Source organism: Pezoporus occidentalis, unplaced genomic scaffold (genome assembly GCF_034315485.1).
Source record: "Pezoporus occidentalis ecotype Australia unplaced genomic scaffold, CSIRO_AGI_Poc_V1 ctg490, whole genome shotgun sequence".
NCBI lineage: Eukaryota > Metazoa > Chordata > Aves > Psittaciformes > Psittacidae > Pezoporus > Pezoporus occidentalis.
In genome coordinates, this window is record NW_026915825.1 from 16,678 (window position 1) to 38,065 (window position 21,388).

General features: G+C 55.6%; 1 protein-coding gene across 1 annotated transcript; it reads right to left on the reverse strand.

Annotated features, from left to right (window-relative positions):
- Positions 1 to 4,084: 4,084 nt before the first annotated feature.
- Positions 4,085 to 17,811, reverse strand: ISOC2 (isochorismatase domain containing 2). The gene is made up of 6 exons (XM_062636742.1): positions 17,775 to 17,811; positions 15,929 to 16,084; positions 12,500 to 12,709; positions 9,166 to 9,236; positions 7,016 to 7,133; positions 4,085 to 4,212 (listed from the first exon to the last, which is right to left on the reverse strand). The coding sequence occupies exons 2-6, from the start codon at positions 16,052 to 16,054 to the stop codon at positions 4,144 to 4,146; spliced, it is 594 nt and encodes a 197-aa protein (XP_062492726.1). The 5' UTR covers positions 16,055 to 16,084; positions 17,775 to 17,811; the 3' UTR covers positions 4,085 to 4,143.
- Between the last annotated feature and the right edge of the window lie 3,577 nt (positions 17,812 to 21,388).

A 21,388-nucleotide genomic window follows, 5' to 3' on the forward strand; every position in this document is an offset into this window, starting at 1 on the left:
CACTCAGTGTCACCATTGTCACCCATTGCTCACCATCACTTGTCACACTCAGTGTCACCATTGTCACCCATTACTCACTATCACTTGTCACCCTGGTCACCACTGTCACCCAGTGCTCACCACTGTCACCCATTGATCACCAGTGTCACCATTGTCACCCAGTGCTCACCATCACTTGTCACACTCAGTGTCACCATTGTCACCCATTGCTCACCATCACTTGTCACACTCAGTGTCACCATTGTCACCCATTGCTCACCATCACTTGTCACCCTCAGTGTCACCATTGTCACCCAGTGCTCACTATCACTTGTCACACTCAGTGTCACCATTGTCACCCATTGCTCACCACTGTCACCCATTGATCACCATCACTTGTCACCCTGGTCACCATTGTCACCCAGTGCTCACTATCACTTGTCACACTCAGTGTCACCATTGTCACCCATTGCTCACCATTGCTGTCACACTCAGTGTCACCATTGTCACCCAGTGCTCACCATTGCTGTCACACTCAGTGTCACCATTGTCACCCTGGTCACCATTGTCACCCAGTGCTCACTATCACTTGTCACACTCAGTGTCACCATTGTCACCCAGTGCTCACCACTGTAACCCATTGATCACCAGTGTGACCATTGTCACCCATTGCTCACCATCACTTGTCACACTCATTGTCACCATTGTCACCCATTGCTCACCATCACTTGTCACACTCAGTGTCACCATTGTCACCCAGTGCTCACCACTGTCACCCATTGATCACCACTGTCACAGTGGTCACCCACTGCTCCCCATCAATGCCACACTTCTATTGTCACCATTGTCACCGTTGTCACCCATTGCTCCCCAGTGTCACCATTGTCACCCATTGCTCCCCATTGTCACCCATTGCTCACCGTTGTCACCCATTGTCACCACTGTCACTGTTGTCACCCGTTGCTCCCCGTTGTCACCATCATCACCCATTGCTCCCCACTGTCACCTGTGTCACCCTTGCTCCCCATTGCTCCCCACTGTCACCCATTGCTCCCCACTGTCAGCAGTGTCACCATTGTCACCCATTCCTCCCCATCGTCACCCATTGCTCCCCATTGTCACCAATGTCACCCATTGCTCCCCATCATCACCCATTGTTCCCCATTGTCACCATCGTCACCCATTGCTCCACCTTGCTCCCCGTTGTTACCCATTGCTCCCCACTGTCAGCAGTGTCACCATTGTCACCCATTCCTCCCCATCGTCACCCATTGCTCCCCATTGTCACCAATGTCACCCATTGCTCCCCATTGTCACCAGTGTCACCCATTGCTCCCCATCATCACCCCTTGCTCCCCATTGCTCCCCACTGTCACCCATTGTTCCCTCCCCCCCCGTCTCACTCCCGCTGTCACTGTCACCCCCTCCCGTTCCCATGACAACCGCTCCCCCCCCATCACTCACCGGAGCCGATCCAAGCGGATGAAGCAACCCCCGACCCCCCCCCCCCCCAACCTGGGGGGGTCCCGGTACCGGGGGGGGAGGGGGAGGGGCCGGGGGGGGGTCCCCGGGGCGCGGGGAGGGGGGGGGGGGGGAGGGGGACACGGAGCGGAGGGGGAGGGGACACACGGGGTGGGGGTGGGGGGTTAAAGGGGGGTGCCGGTGATGGGGGAGGGGGCCCCGGGGGGGTTTTGGGGTCCCGGGGGGGTCCCGGTGCCGTGGCGGCTCCAGCGGCAGCTCCCGCGGGGGGGGGGAAGGGGGGGGGGGTTGAATTAGGGGGGTGGGAATGGGGGGGGAGGACGCGGATTGGCTGAGAGCAGCCAATGGGGGCCAAGGGGCGGGGCTTGCGCCCCCTTTCTCCCACGCCCCCCCCCCTTCACACACAGGGGTTTCATTAAGGAAAAGGCCCGAGGGGGCGATGCCATTGGACGAGGCGGGTGCCAGTCAGGGCAGGGGGCGGGGCTAAGAGGGGTCCCATGGGCTGGGGTCAATGGGGAACCCCCCCCTACAGGAACCCCTTTTGGGGATCCCCATAGATCCCCTATAGACCCCCCCAAGCCCCCCATCTTCCCATAGATCCCCTATAGACACCCCCAGGATGCCCCCTCTCCCCATAGACCCCATATAGACACCCCCTCTCCCCATAGATCCCCTATAGACACCCCCAGGACCCCTCCTCTCCCCATAGACCCCCTATAGAGCCCCCCAGGAACCTCTCTCCCCATAGACCCCCTACAGACACCCCCATGACCCCCATCTGCCCATACACCCCCTATAGACACCCCCTCTCTCTCCCCATAGACCCCCCCCCATAAGCCCCATCTCCCCATAGACCCCCATAGAACCCCCTCTCCCCATAGACCCCCTATAGACCCCCCTCCCCCCATAGACCCCCTATAGCCCCCCCCTCTCCCCATAGACCCCCTATAGACCCCCCTCTCCCCATAGACCCCCCTCTCCCCATAGACCCCCTATAGACTCTCCTCTCCCCATAGACCCCCATAGAACCCCCTCTCCCCATAGACCCCCTATAGACCCCCCCTCTCCCCATAGACCCCCTATAGACCCCCCCCATAGACCCCCATAGACCCCCTATAGACCCCCCCACAGACCCCGTATTGATCCCCCCATAGACCCCCTATAGACCCCCCCCATAGACCCCCTATAGACCCCCCCCCTCTCCCCATAGACCCCCCCTCTCCCCATAGACCCCCTATAGACTCTATCTCCCCATAGACCCCCATAGAACCCCCTCTCCCCATAGACCCCCTATAGACCCCCCCTCTCCCCATAGACCCCCTATAGACCCCCTCTCCCCATAGACCCCCTATAGACCCCCCCTCTATAGACCCCCCCCCCTCTCCCCATAGACCCCCTATACACCCCCCCTCTCCCCATAGACCCCCTATAGACCCCCCTCTCCCCATAGACCCCCTATAGACCCCCCCTCTCCCCATAGACCCCCTATAGACCCCCCTCTCCCCATAGACCCCCTATAGACCCCCCCTCTCCCCATAGACCCCCTATAGACCCCCCTCTCCATAGACCCCCTATAGACCCCCCTCTCCCCATAGACCCCCTATAGCACCCCCTCTCCCCATAGACCCCCTATAGACCCCCCCACAAACCCCGTATTGACCCCCCCATAGACCCCCTATAGAACCCCCCACAGACCCCCTATAGACCCCCCTCTCCCCATAGACCCCCTATAGCCCCCCCTCTCCCCATAGACCCCCTATAGACCCCCCTCTCCCCATAGACCCCCTATAGCCCCCCCTCTCCCCATAGACCCCCTATAGACCCCCCCTCTCCCCATAGACCCCCTATAGACCCCCCTCTCCCCATAGACCCCCTATAGACCCCCCTCTCCCCATAGACCCCCTATAGACACCCCCCTCCCCATAGACCCCCTATAGACCCCCCTCTCCCCATAGACCCCCTATAGACCCCCCTCTCCCCATAGACCCCCTATAGACCCCCCTCTCCCCATAGACCCCCTATAGACCCCCCCTCTCCCCATAGACCCCCTATCGACCCCCCCTCTCCCCATAGACCCCCTATACACCCCCCTCTCCCCATAGACCCCCTATAGCCCCCCCTCTCCCCATAGACCCCCTATAGACCCCCCTCTCCCCATAGACCCCCTATAGCCCCCCCTCTCCCCATAGACCCCCTATAGACCCCCCCTCTCCCCATAGACCCCCTATAGACCCCCCTCTCCCCATAGACCCCCTATAGACCCCCCTCTCCCCATAGACCCCCTATAGACACCCCCCTCCCCATAGACCCCCTATAGACCCCCCTCTCCCCATAGACCCCCTATAGACCCCCCTCTCCCCATAGACCCCCTATAGACCCCCCTCTCCCCATAGACCCCCATAGAACCCCCTCTCCCCATAGACCCCCTATCGACCCCCCCCTCCCCATAGACCCCCTATCGACCCCCCCTCTCCCCATAGACCCCCTATAGCCCCCCCTCTCCCCATAGACCCCCTATAGCCCCCCCTCTCCCCATAGACCCCCTATAGACCCCCCCTCTCCCCATAGACCCCCTATAGCCCCCCCTCTCCCCATAGCCGCCCCCCAAGAACTCAGCCGGGCTCTGGGGGGGGGGAGGGGCAGCGTTTATTGACCCCCATGGGGGTGGGGGGGTGGTTGTGGGGCTCAGAACCCCCATGGCCCCCCCTGCAGCAGCTCCATGTTAGGGATGGGCTCCTTGATCAGCTCCAGCACCTGGGGTGGTAATGAGCTTTCATGAATATTAATGAGTTATCATGAATATTAATGAGCGCTTGTGAATATTAATGAGCTCATGAATATTAGTGAGCGTCTATGAGTATTAGTATGCAGGAATGAAGTGTTGGATCTTGACGTGAGACTATGAATATTAGAGAGCACCACCAAATATTAATGAACGCTAATGAATATTAATGAGCACTGATGAATATTCATGTCTGTTTACAAACACAAATAAGAGCTAGAGCACTAATGAATATCAAGGAGCGCTAACGAATATTGATGAGTGTTCATGAATGTTAATGAGCGCTAATGAATGTTGATGAGCGCTGTTGGGTGTTAATGAGAGTTAATGAGTGTTGAGAGCTTCTGAGCGTTAATGAGAGCCAACCAATGTTAATGAGCATTAATGAATATTATTGAGAGTTGGTGACTATTAATTTTGCATGAGTGCTAATGAGCAATACTGAATATTAATGAGCTTTAATGAGAGTTACTGAATGGTAATGAGCGTTAATGCTAATGAGACCTAATGAATGTGAATGAGCGTTAACGATAGGCAATGAATATTAATTAGCGCTAATGAACATTAATGATTATTAATGATCGTTTATAAATGTTAATGAGTGTTAATGAGCATTAATGAATATTGATGAGTGTTAATGAACGTTAATGGAAGGCAATCCATTGATGAATGCCAATGAACATTAACGTGTGAATGAATATGAATGAGCGTTAATGAATATTAATGAGTGTTAATGAGCACTGAGTGTTAATGAGCACAAATGAATGTTAATTAGCGCCCCTGAATGTTACTGAGCGTTAATAAGCCCATAACCAGCCACTAATAAACCCGCTAATGAGCACCATATGCAGCTTCCTATGAACCCCCTAATTAATCCCCTAATAGCCTGTAATTAACACCATAATTAGCCCCAATTAACCCATAATTAACACCAGTTAACCCCTAATTAACCCCAACGAACCCCTCGTTACTTCTTAAGTACCCCGCTAATTACCTTTTAATTGCCCCAACAAACCTCTGATTACCTCTTAATTACCCATAATAAACCTCCATTTAACCCTTTATTAACCCTCAATAAACCCCTAATTAGCTCTTAATTACACCGATTAAACCCTCATTACCCCTTAATTACCCCCAATAAACCCATAATTACCCTCAACCCCTCGTTACACCTTAATTACTCCAATAAACCCCTCATTACACCTTAATTAGGACAATAAACTCCTAATTACCCTAACCCCATTACCCCTTAATTAACCCCAATAAACCCCTAATTACCCTCAACCCCCTCATTACCCCTTAATTATCCCCAATAACGCCCTCATTACCCCTTAATTAACCAAATAAACCTCTAATTACCCCAAGCCCCACAATACCCCTTAATTAATCCCAATAAACCCCTAATTACACCAAACCCCAATAACCCCTTAATTACCCCAATAAACCCCTAATTGCCCCAAACCCCTCATTACCCCTTAATTACCCCAATAAACCCCTAATTGCCCCAAACCCCTCATTACCCCTTAATTACCCCAATAAACGCCTAATTACCCTCCACCCCTCATTACCCCCTAACTCCAATAAGCCCCTAATTACCCTAACCCCCACATTAACCCTTAATTAACCCAAATAAACCCCTCATTACCCCTTAATTACCCCCAATAAACCCCTAATTACCCATCCCCCACTAACCCCTTAATTACCCCACTAACCCCATAATTACCCCTTAATTGCCCCCTAATTAACCCCTCATTACCCCTAATTACCCCCCTATTATACCCAACAGCAAAGACCCCACAACCCCCCCTTGACTGAATGTGGGCCACGGAAAGAGGCTGAGAGCCCGGTGGGCGGTGCCGTGCGGGCTCATTTGCATAAAAGGTGGTGCCGTGCGGGCTCATTTGCATACAAGGTGGTGCCGTGCGGGCTCATTTGCATAAGAGGCGGTGCCGGGGGTGTGTGTGTGCTCATAGGCATAAGGGGCGGTGCCATGTGGACTCATTTGCATAAGAGGCGGTGCCGTGTAGGCTCATTAGCATAACAGGAGGTGCCGTGTGGGCTCATTTGCATAAGTGACGGTGTCATACAGGCTCATCTGCATAAGAGGCGGTGTCACACGGGCTCATTTGCATAGGGGCCGGGGCATTGCATACTCATCTGCATAAGGGGCGGTGCTATACGGGATTATTTGCATAAGAGGCTGTACCTTATATGCTCATTTGCATAAGAGGCGGTGCCGTGCGGACTCATTTGCATAAGAGGTGGTGCTATATGGAGGTTCATTTGCATACGAGATGGTACCATACAGGCTCATTTGCATAAGAGGCGGTGCCATACGGGTTCATTTGCAAAAAGAGGCGGTGCCATGCAGGCTCATTTGCATAAGAGGCGGTGCCGTGCAGGCTCATTTGCATAAGAGGTGGTGCTATATGGGGGTTCATTTGCATACGAGATGGTACCATACAGGCTCATTTGCATAAGAGGCGGTGCCATACGGGTTCATTTGCAAAAAGAGGCGGTGCCATGCAGGCTCATTTGCATAAGAGGCGGTGCCGTGCAGGCTCATTTGCAAAAGAGGCGGTGCCGTGCAGTATCATTTGTATAATAGCAGGTGCTATATGGGCTCATTTGCATAGGAGGCGGTGCCATACAAGCTCATTTGCATAAGAGACGGTGTCAAACAAGCTCATTTGCATAAGAGACGATACCATATTGGCTCGTTTGCATAATGGGCGGGGCCGTGTGGGCTCATTTGCATAGGGGGCGGGGCCGTACCTGCCGGAAGCGGGGGTGGGCGCTGTCCCGCAGCAGCCCCAATAGGAGGCTCTCGCTCGTGCCCAGGAAGGCGCCGCTGGCCTGGAGCCGCTGCAGGGCCACGGCCCGCTCCATGGGGCTGCCCCATAGCAGGGAGACCCATGGAACCCATTGGGACCCACTGGGACCCATTGGAACCCATTGACACCCACTGAACCCCATTGGAACCCATTGGAACCCATTGACCCCCACTGAACCCCATTGACACCCATTCACACCCATTGGAACCCATTGACACCCACTGGAACACATTGACACCCACTGAACCCCACTGAACCCCATTGACACCCATTCACACCCATTGGAACCCATTGACATCCATTGAACCCCATTGAGACCCATTGACACCCATTGACACCCATTGGAACCCACTGACACCCATTGGAACACATTGGAACCCATTGACACCCATTGAACCCCACTGAACCCCATTGAGACCCACTGACACCCATTGACACCCATTGGCACCCGTTGAGACCCTTTGAGACCCATTAGAACCCGTTGGAACCCATTGACACCCATTGGAACCCATTGACACCCACTGACATCCACTGGCACCCATTAACACCCATTGAACCCCACTGAACCCCATTGAGACCCATTGAGACCCATTGGAACCCATTGACACACATTGACATCCATTGAACCCCACTGAACCCTATTGACACCCACTGACACCCATCGAACGCCACTGAACCCCATTGAGACCCATTGGCACCCATTGAGACCCATTGACACCCATTGGAACCCGTTGGAACCCATTGACACCCATTGACACCCATTGGAACCCATTGGAACCCATAGACACCCATTGACACCCATTGGAACCCATGGGATCCCATTGACACCCATTGACACCCATTGGAACCCATTGACACCCATTGACACCCATTGGAACCCATAAACACCCATTGACACCCATTGGAACCCATTGACACCCATTGACACCCATTGGAACCCATTGACACCCATCGACACCCATTGCAACCCATTGGAACCCATGGGATCCCATTGACACCCATTGACACCCATTGGAACCCACTGGAACCCATTGGAACCCATTGACACCCATTGGAACCCGTTGGAACCCATTGACACCCATTGGAATCCATTGACACCCATTGGAACCCATTGACACCCATTGACACCTATTGGAACCCATTGACACCCATCGACACCTATTGCAACCCACTGGAACCCATTGTAACCCATTGACACCCATTGACACCCATTGGAACCCACTGATGCCCGTTGACACCCATTGGAACCCATTGGAACCCACTGGAAACCATTGGAACCCATTGGAACCCATTGACACCCATTGACACCCATTGGAACCCATTGACACCCGCTGCCACCCATTGACACCCATTGGAATCCATGGGAACCCATTGGAACCCATTGACACCCATTGACACCCATTGGAACCCATTGGAACCCATTGACACCCATTGACACCCATTGACACCCATTGGCACCCATTGGCACCCATTGGAACCCATGGGAACCCATTGACACCCATTGGAACCCATTGGAACCCATGGGAACCCATTGACACCCATTGACACCCATTGGAACCCATTGGAACCCATTGACACCCATTGACATGCATAGACACCCATTGGAACCCATTGACACCCGCTGCCACCCATTGACACCCACTGGGACCCGTTGACACCCATTGACACCCATTGACACCCGTTGGAACCCATTGACACCCATTGGAACCCATTGACACCCGCTGACACCCATTGACACCCACTGGGACCCGTTGACACCCACTGAGCCATGGATCCCATTGCCCCCCATGCCCCATAGCTCCCCATAGCTCCCCCATTGCCCCCATTGAAACCCATGGATCCCATTGCCCCCATAGCTCCTCCATTGCCCCCATTGAAAGCCATGGATCCCATTGCCCCCATTGCCCCCCATTGCCCCCCATGCCCCATAGCTCCCCATAGCTCCCCCATTGCCCCCATTGAAACCCATGGATCCCATTGCCCCCCATGCCCCATAGCTCCCCATAGCTCCCCCATTGCCCCCATTGCCCCCCATGGATCCCATTGCCCCCATTGCCCCCCATGCCCCATAGCTCCCCCATTGCCCCCCACCTGCGCGAGGAGCAGGCATCCACGGCCACGTGCACATCCAGGCCCCGCTCCAGTAGGTCCAGGGCTGTTTGCTATGGGGGGAAGGAAAGGGGGGGCCCATTGACCCCATATCCACCCCATTGACCCCATATCCACCCCATTGACCCCATATCCATCCCCACTGACCCCATATCCACCCCATTGACCCCATATCCATCCCCATTGACCCCATATCCAGTCCCATTGACCCCATATCCAGTCCCCTTTGACCCCATATCCACCCCATTTCCCCCATACCCAGTCCCATTGACGCCATATCGATCCCCATTGACCCCATATCCACCCAACTGACCCCATACCCAGTCCCATTGACCTCATATCCACCCCATTGACCCCATATCCACACAATTAACCCCATATCCACCCCATTGACCCCATATCCATCCCCACTGACCCCATATCCACCCCATTGACCCCATATCCAGTCCCATTGAACCCAGATCCATAATCATTGACCCCATATCCACCCCATTGAGCCCATATCCAGCCCCATTGACCCCATCACCCAGTCCCATTGACCCCATATCCACCCCATTGACCCCATATCCATCCCCATTGCCCCCATATCCACCCCATTGACCCCATATCCAGTCCCATTGAGCCCATATCCATAATCATTGACCCCATATCCACCCCATTGAGCCCATACCCAGTCCCATTGACCCCACATCCATCCCCATTAACTCCATACCCAGTCCCATTGACCCCATATTCATCCCCATTGACCCCATATCCACCCCATTGACCCCATATCAATCCCCATTGACCCCATATCCATCCCTATTAACCCCATATCCACCCCCATTGACCCCATATCCAGTCCCATTGACCCCATATCCATCCTCATTGACCCCATACCCAGTCCCATTGACCCCATATTCGGTCCCCATTGACCCCATATCCATCCCCATTGACCCCATATCCAGCCCCATTGACCCCATATCCATCTCCATTGACCCCACATCCATCTCCATTGACCCCCATATCCATCCCCATTAACCCCATATCCAGTCCCATTGACCCCAAATCCACCCCATTGACCCCATATTCATCCCCATTGACCCCATATCCATCCCCATTGACCCCATATCCAGTCCCATTGACCCCATATCCATCCCCATTGACCCCATATCCATCCTCATTGACCCCATATCCAGTCCCCATTGACCCCATATCCATCCCCATTGACCCCATATCCATCCCCATTGACCCCATATCCATCTCCATTGACCCCATATCCATCCCCATTGCTCCCCATCCCGTGTTCCCCCCCACCCCCATTGCCCCATCACCATTGCCCCCAACACCTAACTGCCTTCCCCATTCCCCCCACAGCCCCATTCCCCCCATCACCCCCATTATCACCATTGACCCCCATTACCCCCATTGCCCCATTAACCCCATTATTCCCATTCCCCCCATTACCACCATCACACCCCATTCATCCCATTGTCCTCATTGCTCCCATTGCCCCTCTTGCCCCCATCACCCCATTACCCCATCATCCCCATTACCCCCATTTCCTGCATTGCCCCCATCACCCCCATTCCCCCAATCACCCCCATTCTCCACAATGCCCCCATTGTCCCCATCACCCCAATCACCCCCATTACCCCATCACCCCATTCCCCCATTCCCATTCCCCCCATTCCCCCGTTGCCCCCATCACCCCCATTACTCAATCACCCCATTCCCCCATCACCCCCATTGATCCCATTTCCCCCCATTCCCCCATTGCCTCCATTCACATCGCCCCCATTACCCCCATTGACCCCATTCCCCCCACCACCCCATCACCCCCCATTGCCCCCATTCCCCAATTGGCCCCATCACCCCATTACCCCCTTTGCCACCATTATCCCCATTGCCCCCCTTAGCCCAATGCCCCCCTTCCCCCCATTGATCCCATTCCCCCCATTCTTCCCATTACCCCATCAGCCCCATCACCCCATTATCCCCATTACTCCTATTGCCCCCATTCCCCTGTTGCCCCCATTATCCCCATTGCCCCCATTGCCCCATTACCCCCATTGCCCTCATTACCCCATCACCCTCATTACCCCATCACCCCCATTACCCCAATCACCCCCATTTCCCTCATTCCCATTTCCCCATTACCCCATTACCCCATCATCCCCATTAACCCATCACCCCCATTACCCCCATTTCCCACATTCCCATCACTCCCATTGCCCCTATTACCCCCATTGCCCTCATAGCCCCCATCACCCCCATTATCCCATTCCCCCCATTACCATTGCCCCTATTACCCCCATTACTGCATCACCCCCATTACCCCATTGACCCCCATCACCCCCATTTCCCTCATTCCCCCATTCTCCCCATTACCCCATCACCCCCATTACCCCCATTACCCCATTGACCCCCATTACCCCATTGACCCCCATTACCCCATTACCCCATCATCCCCATTAACCCATCACCCCCATTACCCCATTACCCCCATTACCCCATCACCCTCATTACCCCATCACCCCCATTACCCCAATCACCCCCATTTCCCTCATTCCCATTTCCCCATTACCCCATTACCCCATCATCCCCATTAACCCATCACCCCATTACCCCCATTTCCCCTATTACCCTCATTACCCCATCACCCCCATTGCCCCATCACCCCCATTACCCCCATTACCCCATCACTCCCCATTATCCCATTACCCCATCACCCCCATTACCCCATCACCCCAATTACCCCATCACCCCATTTCCCTCATCACCCCCATCACCCCATCACCCCCATTACCCCCAACACCCCCATTGCCCCCATCACCCCTATTAACCCCCATTCCCCCATCACCCCCATTACCCCCATCACCCTCATTACCCCCATGTCCCCCCATTGCCCCCATCACCCCTATTAACCCCCATTCCCCCATCACCCCCATTACCCCCAACACCCCCATTGCCCCCATCACCCCTATTATGCCCCATTCCCCCATCGCCCCCATCACCCCCATTACCCCATCACCCCCACTCCCCCCATCACCCCCATAGCCCCCCATTACCCCCATTACCCCATCACCCCCATTACCCCATCACCCCCATTCCCCCATCACCCCCATTACCCCATCACCCCCATCTCCCCCATTACCCCCATCACCCACATTACCCCAACACCCCCATTGCCCCCATTATCCCATTACCCCATCACCCCCATCTCCCCCATTACCCCATCACCCCCATCTCCCCCATTACCCCATCACCCCCATCACCCCCCTCACCCCCATCACCCCCATTCCCCCCTCACCCCCTCGCCCCCACAGCCCCTCACCAGCACGCAGGCCTGCGCCTCGATGCCGCACAGGAGGACGGCGCTGAGCTGGGGGTGGGCGCTGAGCTGGGCCCCCAGCACCGGGACCCCACTAAAGGAGCTCTTGGGGTGCGGGGTCAGATCCTGCACCCCCAGCTCGGGGACCGTGGGGCCCAGAGCCTCCGGGCGCTGCTCGGTCACCAGCACCGGCACCCCCAGCGCCTGGCAGCCCTGGGGGGCAATGGGGGTTAATGGGGGGCAATGGGGGGCAATGGGGGTTAATGGGGGGCAATGGGGGCAATGGGGGTTAATGGGGGGCAATGGGGGTTAATGGGGGGCAATGGGGGCAATGGGGGGCAATGGGGGGCAATGGGGGTTAATGGGGGACAATGGGGGCAATGGGGGGAATGGGGGTTAATGGGGCATTGGGGGGCAATGGGGGTTAATGGTGGCAATGGGGGTTAATGGGGGGCAATGGGGGGCAATGGGGGCAATGGGGGTTAATGGGGGGCAATGGGGGGCAATGGGGGTTAATGGGGTGCAATGGGGTTAATGGGGGCAATGGGGGCAATGGGGGTTAATGGTGGCAATGGGGGTTAATGGGGGGCAATGGGGGCAATGGGGGGCAATGGGGGGCAATGGGGGTTAATGGGGGACAATGGGGGCAATGGGGGGAATGGGGGTTAATGGGGCATTGGGGGGCAATGGGGGTTAATGGTGGCAATGGGGGTTAATGGGGGGCAATGGGGGGCAATGGGGGCAATGGGGGTTAATGGGGGGCAATGGGGGGCAATGGGGGTTAATGGGGTGCAATGGGGTTAATGGGGGCAATGGGGGTTAATGGGGGGCAATGGGGGCAATGGGAGGCAATGGGGGCAATGGGGGTTAATGGGGGGCAATGGGGGCAATGGGGGGCAATGGGGGGCAATGGGGGTTAATGGGGGGCAATGGGGATTAATGGGGAGCAATGGGGGGCAATGGGGGGCAATGGGGGTTAATGGGGGCAATGGGGGTTAATGGGGGGCAATGGGGGGCAATGGGGGTTAATGGGGGCAATGGGGGGCAATGGGGGGAATGGGGGGCAATGGGGGTTAATGGGAGCAATGGGGGTTAATGGGGGTTAATGGGGGGCAATGGGGGTTAATGGGGGCAATGCGGGGCAATGGAGGCAATGGGGGTAAATAGGGGGCAATGGGGGTTAATGGGGCAATGGGGGTTAATGGGGGGCAATGGGGGCAATGGGGGGCAATGGGGGCAATGGAGGCAATGGGGGTAAATAGGGGGCAATGGGGGTTAATGGGGGTAAATAGGGGCAATGGGCGTTAATGGGGGGCAATGGGGGTAAATAGGGGCAATGGGGGCAATGGGGGTTAATGGGGGCAATGGAGGGCAATGGAGGCAATGGGGGTAAATAGGGGGCAATGGGGGGCAATGGGGATTAATGGGGGGCAATGGTGGTTAATGGGGGCAATGGGGCTTAATGGGGGTTAATGGGGGGAAATGGAGGCAATGGGGGTAAATAGGGGGCAATGGGGGGCAACGGGGGGCAATGGGCCTGGATATGGTGGCAATGGGGATGGATATAGGGTCAATAGGGATGGATGTGGGGTCAATGGGGATGGATGTGGGGTCAATGGGGATGGATGTGGGGTCAAAGGGGACTGGATATGGGGTCAATGGGGATGGATATGGGGGCAATGGGGATGAATATGGGGTCAATGGGATGGATATGGGGGCAATGGGGATGGATATGGGGGCAATGGGGATGGATATGGGGTCAATGGGGATGGATGTGGGGTCAATAGGGATGGATATGGGGGCAATGGGGATGAATATGGGGTCAATGGGATGGATATGGGGGCAATGGGGATGAATATGGGGTCAATGGGATGGATATGGGGGCAATGGGGATGGATATGGGGTCAATGGGGATGGATATGGGGGCAATGAGGATGGATGTGGGGTCAATAGGGATGGATATGGGGTCAATGGAGATGGATGTGGGGTCAATGAGGATGGATATGGGGTCAAAGAGGACTGGATATGGGTCAATGGGGCTGGATATGGGGTCAATGGGATGGATATGGGGGCAATGGGGATGGATATGGGGTCAATGGGGATGGATGTGGGGTCAATAGGGATGGATATGGGGGCAATAGGGATGGATGTGGGGTCAATGGGACTGGATATGGGGGCAATGGGGACTGTATGTGGAGTCAATAGGGACTGGATATGGGGTCAGTGGGGATGGATATGGGGTCAATGGGAGCACATATGAGTGTCCAGGTGTTGGAGGGTTTCTATGGGTCCCATAGGGCTTTATGGGTGCTATGGGGTCTGTATGGGTCTCTACAGGGTCTCTGTGGTCTCTATGTGTCTCTATGGTCTCTATGGCTCCCTATGGATCTCTATGGTCTCTATGGATCCCTATGTGTCTCTATGGGGTCTCTACGGGTCCCTATGGGTCTCTATGGGACCCTAAGGGTTGCTATGGGTCCTTAAAGGTCTCTATGGTCTGTATGGTCTCTATGGGTCTCTATGGGTGCCTATGGGTCCCTATGGGTCTCTATGGGTCTCTATGGGTCCCTATGGGTCTCTATGTGTCCCTATGGTCCCTATGGGTCTCTATGGGTCTCTATGGGTCCCTATGGGTCTCTATGGGTCCCTATGGGTCCCTATGGGTCTCTATGGGTCTCTATGGGTCCCTATGTGTCACTATGGGTCTCTATGTGTCCCTATGTGTCCCTATGGGTCTCTATGGGTCTCTATGGGTCCCTATGTGTCCCTATGTGTCCCTATGTGTCTCTATGTGTCTCTATGGGTCTCTATGGGTCTCTATGGTCTCTATGGGTCCCTATGGGTCCCTATGGTCCCTATGGGTCCCTATGGGTCTCTATGTGTCTCTATGGGTCCCTATGGGTCCCTATGGGTCTCTATGAGTGTCTATGGGTCCCTATGTGTCCCTATGTGTCCCTATGTGTCTCTATGGGTCCCTATGGGTCTCTATGGGTCTCTATGGGTCTCTATGTGTCTCTATGGGTCTCTATGGGTCCCTATGTGTCTCTATGGGTCCCAATGGGTCTCTATGGGTCTCTATGGGTCCCTATGGGTCTCTATGTGTCCCTATGGGTCTCTATGGGTCCAGATGGGGTCTCTATGGGTCTCTATGTGTCTCTATGGGTCTCTATGGGTCCCTATGGGTCTCTATGGGTCTCTATGTGTCTCTATGGGTCTCTATGGGTCCCTATGTGTCTCTATGTGTCTCTATGTGTCTCTATGTTTCTCTATGGGTCTCTATGTGTCTCTATGTGTCTCTATGTGTCTCTATGTGTCTCTATGTGTCTCTATGGGTCTCTATGGGTCTCTATGGGTCTCTATGGGTCCCTATGGGTCTCTATGTGTCTCTATGTGTCTCTATGGGTCCCGATGGGTCCCTATGGGTGTGGGCACCTTGCGGAGCCGCGCGGCCGCGCTGAGGACGGGCCCGAACGCGTGCACGTGGGGCCGGAAGCGCTCCTGGAGGTCACAGAGGAGCAGCACGGAGCGGGAGGGGCAGAGGCGGCCCAGGCGGGGCATGGTCACGTGGTCACCCGTGGGCGGGGTCACCTGTGCGCGGGACACACATGGACACATGTGTGCGGTGTCACGTGATCGTGTGTGTGCAGTGTCACATGATCACATGTGTGCAGGACACACATGGACACGTGTGTGCGGTGTCACGTGATCACGTGTGTGCAGTGTCACATGATCACATGTATGCAGGACACACATGAACACGTGTGTGCGGTGTCACGTGATCACGTGTGTGTGCAGTGTCACATGATCACATGTATGCAGGACACACATGGACACGTGTGTGCGGTGTCACGTGATCGTGTGTGTGAAGTGTCACATGATCACATGTGTGCAGGACACACATGAACACGTGCGTGCGGTGTCACGTGAACACACGTGTGCAGGGTCATGTGATCACCTGTGTGCGGGACGCACATGAACACATGGGTGCGGTGTCACGTGAACACATGTGCGCAGTGTCACATGATCACACGTATGCAGGCCACACATGAACACATGTGTGCGGTGTCACATGATCACACGTATGCAGGCCACACATGAACACATGTGTGCGGTGTCGTGTGAACACACATGTGCAGAGTCACGTGATCGTGTGTGCAGGACATATGAACACGTGTGTGCGGTGTCATGTGAACATATGTGTGTGCAGTGTCACATGATCACATGTATGCAGGACACACATGAACACGTGTGTGCGGAGTCACGGGATCACGTGTGCGCAGGACATATATGAACACGTGTGTGCAGTGTCACGTGAACACATGTGTGTGCAGAGTCATGTGATCACATGTATGAGGGACATATATGAACACGTGTGTGCAGTGTCACGTGAACACATGTGTGTGCAGAGTCATGTGATCACATGTATGAGGAACATATATGAACACGTGTGTGCAGTGTCACGTGAACACATGTGTGTGCAGAGTCATGTGATCACATGTATGAGGAACATATATGAACATGTGTGTGCAGTGTCACGTGAACACATGTGTGTGCAGAGTCATGTGATCACATGTATGAGGAACATATATGAACACGTGTGTGTGGTGTCGTGAACATACGTGTGTGCAGAGTCACGTGAACACATGTGTGCGCAGAGTCACGTGATCACATGTATGAGGGACATATATGAACACGTGTGTGCAGTGTCACGTGAACACATGTGTGCGGTGTCACGTGAACACGTGTGCGCAGAGTCACGTGATCACATGTATGAGGGACATATATGAACACGTGTGTGCAGTGTCACGTGAACACACCTGGGCGGAGTCACGTGATCACGTGTGTGCGGGACACGCATGAACACGCATGTGGGGGTGCCACGCAATGTCTCAGTCATGTGACTCCCCCCCCTCCCCGCCCCCCCCCCAGTCCGCAGCCAATCAGCAGCCCCCAACCACCCCCGCCCACCTCCCCAGCCAATCAGCTTCGCCCATACGCCCTCTTCCGCATCTCCCTCCCCATCAGCCAATCAGAGCTGGGCTGGGCGGACTCAACCCATCAACCCCGCCCACCCTCCCGGGAGCCAATCAGAACGGGAGGGGCGCTCTCTGCAGCCAATCAGAGGCCGGGGCGGGCTGTGACGTCGAGCCTTAAAGGGACACGAGCCTTGGGGTGGGGGGGGGGAGAGGGGGCCTGGGGAGGTCATGGGGGGGTCACGGGGGGGTCGTGACCCCTCCCCTTCGCAGTGGGCGGGGCTATTACCTGCGGGCACCCCCACGCCGCGCTCTGATTGGCTGCGGGGTCACGGCTCCGGCAAACGGGCTCGATGAGGGCGGGAGGAGGCGGGACTTCCGGTGGGGGTGGGCGGGGCCAAGGGGGGGGCGGAGCTTCGGCAATCTCCGCCTTCCGCTTCGGCGATCTTCGGAAATGGCCCCCAAATGCCCCGAAATTGCCCCAAAATTGCCTCAAAATGCCCCAAAACCGACCCCAAGCGGCCCCAAACTGCCCCGAAATGCCCCAAAATCCACCCAAGTTGCCCCAAATTGCTCAAATGAGCCCCAAAGTGGCTTTAATTGTGATGGGAGGCTATGGGGGGGGTGCAATGGGGCTGGGGGGGGATGTATGGGGCTGGGGGGATGTATGGGGTTAGAGGGGATGTATGGGGCTGGGGGGGATGTATGGGGTTAGAGGGGATGTATGGGGCTGGGGGGGGATGTATGGGGCTAGAGGGGATGTATGGGGGGGGATGTATGGGGTTAGAGGGGATGTATGGGGCTGGGGGGATGTATGGGGTTAGAGTTGATGTATGGGGCTGGGGGGATGTATGGGGCTGGAGGGGATGTATGGGGCTGGGGGGGTGTATGGGGTTAGAGGGGATGTATGGGGCTGGGGGGGGTGTATGGGGTTAGAGAGGATGTATGGGGTGGGGGGGGGATGTATGGGGCTGTATGGGGTTAGAGGGGCTGTATGAGGCTGGGGGGGATGTGTGGGGCAGGGGGGAGATGTAAGGGGCTGGGGGGCACAATGGGGCTGGGGGGATGTATGGGGCTGGGGGGTATCTATGGGGCTGGGGGCACAATGGGGCTGGGGGGATGGATGGGGCTGGGGGTCACAATGGGGCTGGGGGGTATCTATGGGGCAGAGGGGGCACTTGTGGGGCTGGAATAGTGCCTGGGGGGGGGGAAGCTCCCCCCATAGTCAAGCGCAGTGATTGCGGGGGGGTGGGTGGGTGGGTGGTGCGATGACGTCACGGGGGCGGTGCCAGTGACGTCACGCGATGGCCGGCGTGGGGCAGCGGCTGCTGCTGGCGCTGGTGCTGGGGGGGGCGGCGCTGTGGGGCGGGGGGGGGGCCCCCTTCGAGCTCCGCGAGGCCCTGGGGGGGCTGAGGGGGGAGAACGCGAGGCTCGAGGGGGCCCTGAGGAACCTGAGCAGGGCCCTGGGGCTGCTGCGGCTCAGGGAGCCCCACGGTGAGTGCGGGGGGGACCCCATGGGGGACCCCATTGAGACCCATTGATCCCAGTGAGACCCATTGAGATCCCATTGATCCCCATTGATACCCATTGAGACCCCATTGATCCCTATTGAGATCCCATTCAGACCCCATTGAAACCCATTGAGACCCCATTGAGACCCTATTGAAACCCATTGAGACCCATTGATCCCAGTGAGACCCATTGAGACCCACTGATCCCCATTGATCCCTATTGAGATCCTATTGAGACCCATTGATCCCAGTGAGACCCCATTGATCCCATTGAAACCCCATTGATCCCATTGAGACCCCATTGAAACCCATTGATCCCCATTGAGACCCATTGATCCCTATTGAGATCCCATTGAGACCCATTGATACCCATTGAGATCCTATTGAGACCCATGGATACCCATTGAGATCCTGTTGAGACCCATTGATACCCATTGAGACCCCACTGAAACCCATTGAGACCCCATTGATCCCAGTGAGACCCCATTGAGACACATTGAGACCCATTGATCCCCATTGAGACCCCATTGATCCCAGTGAGACCCCATTGATCCCAGTGATCCCTATTGAGACCCCATTGAAACCCAGTGAGACCCCATTGAAACCCATTGATCCCATTGAGATCCCATTGAGACCAATTGAGACCCCATTGATCCCAGTGAGACCCCATTGAGACCCCATTGATATCCCATTGATACGCATTGAGACCCTATTGATCCCAGTGAGACCCCATTGAGACCCTATTGATACCCATTGAGACCCATTGAGACCCATTGAGACCGATTGAGATCCTATTGATACCCATTGAGACCCATTGATCCCATTGATACCCAGTGATCCCATTGAGATCCCATTGATACCCATTCAGAACCATTAAGACCCATTGAGATCCTATTGAGGCCCATTGAGACCCATTGAGATCCCATTGATACCATTGAGACCCATTGATCCCTATTGAGACCCCATTGATCCCCATTGAGACCCCATTGATCCCCACTGAGACCCCATTGATACCCATTGAGACCCCATTGATCCCTATTGAGATCCCATTGAGACCCATTGATACCCCATTGACCCCCACTGATCCCTACTGAGACCCCATTGATACCCATTGAGATCCTATTGAGACCCCATTGAGACCCCACTGATCCCTATTGGTACCCACTGAGACCCATTGATCCCTATTGAGACCCCATTGATACCCATTGAGACCCCATTGACCCTCACTGATCCCTATTGAAATCCCATTGATCCCAATTGAGACCCCATTGATACCCATTGAGACCTCATTGATCCTTATTGAGATCCTATTGATACCCATTGATACCCGTTGATCCCTATTGAGACCCCACTGATCCCTATTGAGACCCCATTGATACCCATTGAGGTCCCACTGATCCCTACTGGTACCCATTGAGCCCCACTGATCCCTATTGAGACTCCATTGATACTCATTGAGCCCCATTGATCCCCCATTGGTCCCCATTGATTCCTATTGATCCCCATTAAGCCCCCTGATGAGTGCCGAGACCCCCCTATTGAGACCCCACTGAGACCCCATTGATACCCATTGACAGCCCCCCCTTGAGAACCCCCATTGATACCCCATTGGCATCCATTGATGCCCATTGAGACCCCACTGATACCCATCGACCCCCCCCATTGACTGCCCCCAGTGAATGGGGACCCCCTCATTGATACCCCCCATTAACCCCCATGGATACCCCCCAGTGAATGGGGACCCCCCCCATTGATACCCCCCATTAACCCCCATTGACGCCCCCCAGTGAATGGGGACCCCCCCATTGATGCCCCCCCATTGATAACCCCCCATTAACCCCCATTGACACCCCCCAGTGAATGGGGACCCCCCCATTGATACCCCCCCATTGATAACCCCCCATTAACCCCCATTGACACCCCCCAGTGAATGGGGACCCCCCCATTGATACCCCCCCATTGATAACCCCCCATTAACCCCCATTGACACCCCCCAGTGAATGGGGACCCCCCCATTGATACCCCCCATTGATAACCCCCATTAACCCCCATTGACACCCCCCAGTGAATGGGGACCCCCCCATTGATACCCCCCCATTAACCCCCATTGATACCCCCCAGTGAATGGGATCCCCCCCATTGATACCCCCCCATTGATAACCCCCCATTAACCCCCATTGACACCCCCCAGTGAATGGGGACCCCCCCATTGATACCCCCCCATTGATAACCCCCCATTAACCCCCATTGACACCCCCAGTGAATGGGGACCCCCCCATTGATACCCCCCATTGACACCCCCCAGTGAATGGGGACCCCCCCATTGATACCCCCCCATTAACCCCCATTGATACCCCCCAGTGAATGGGATCCCCCCCATTGATACCCCCCAGTGAATGGGGCCCCCC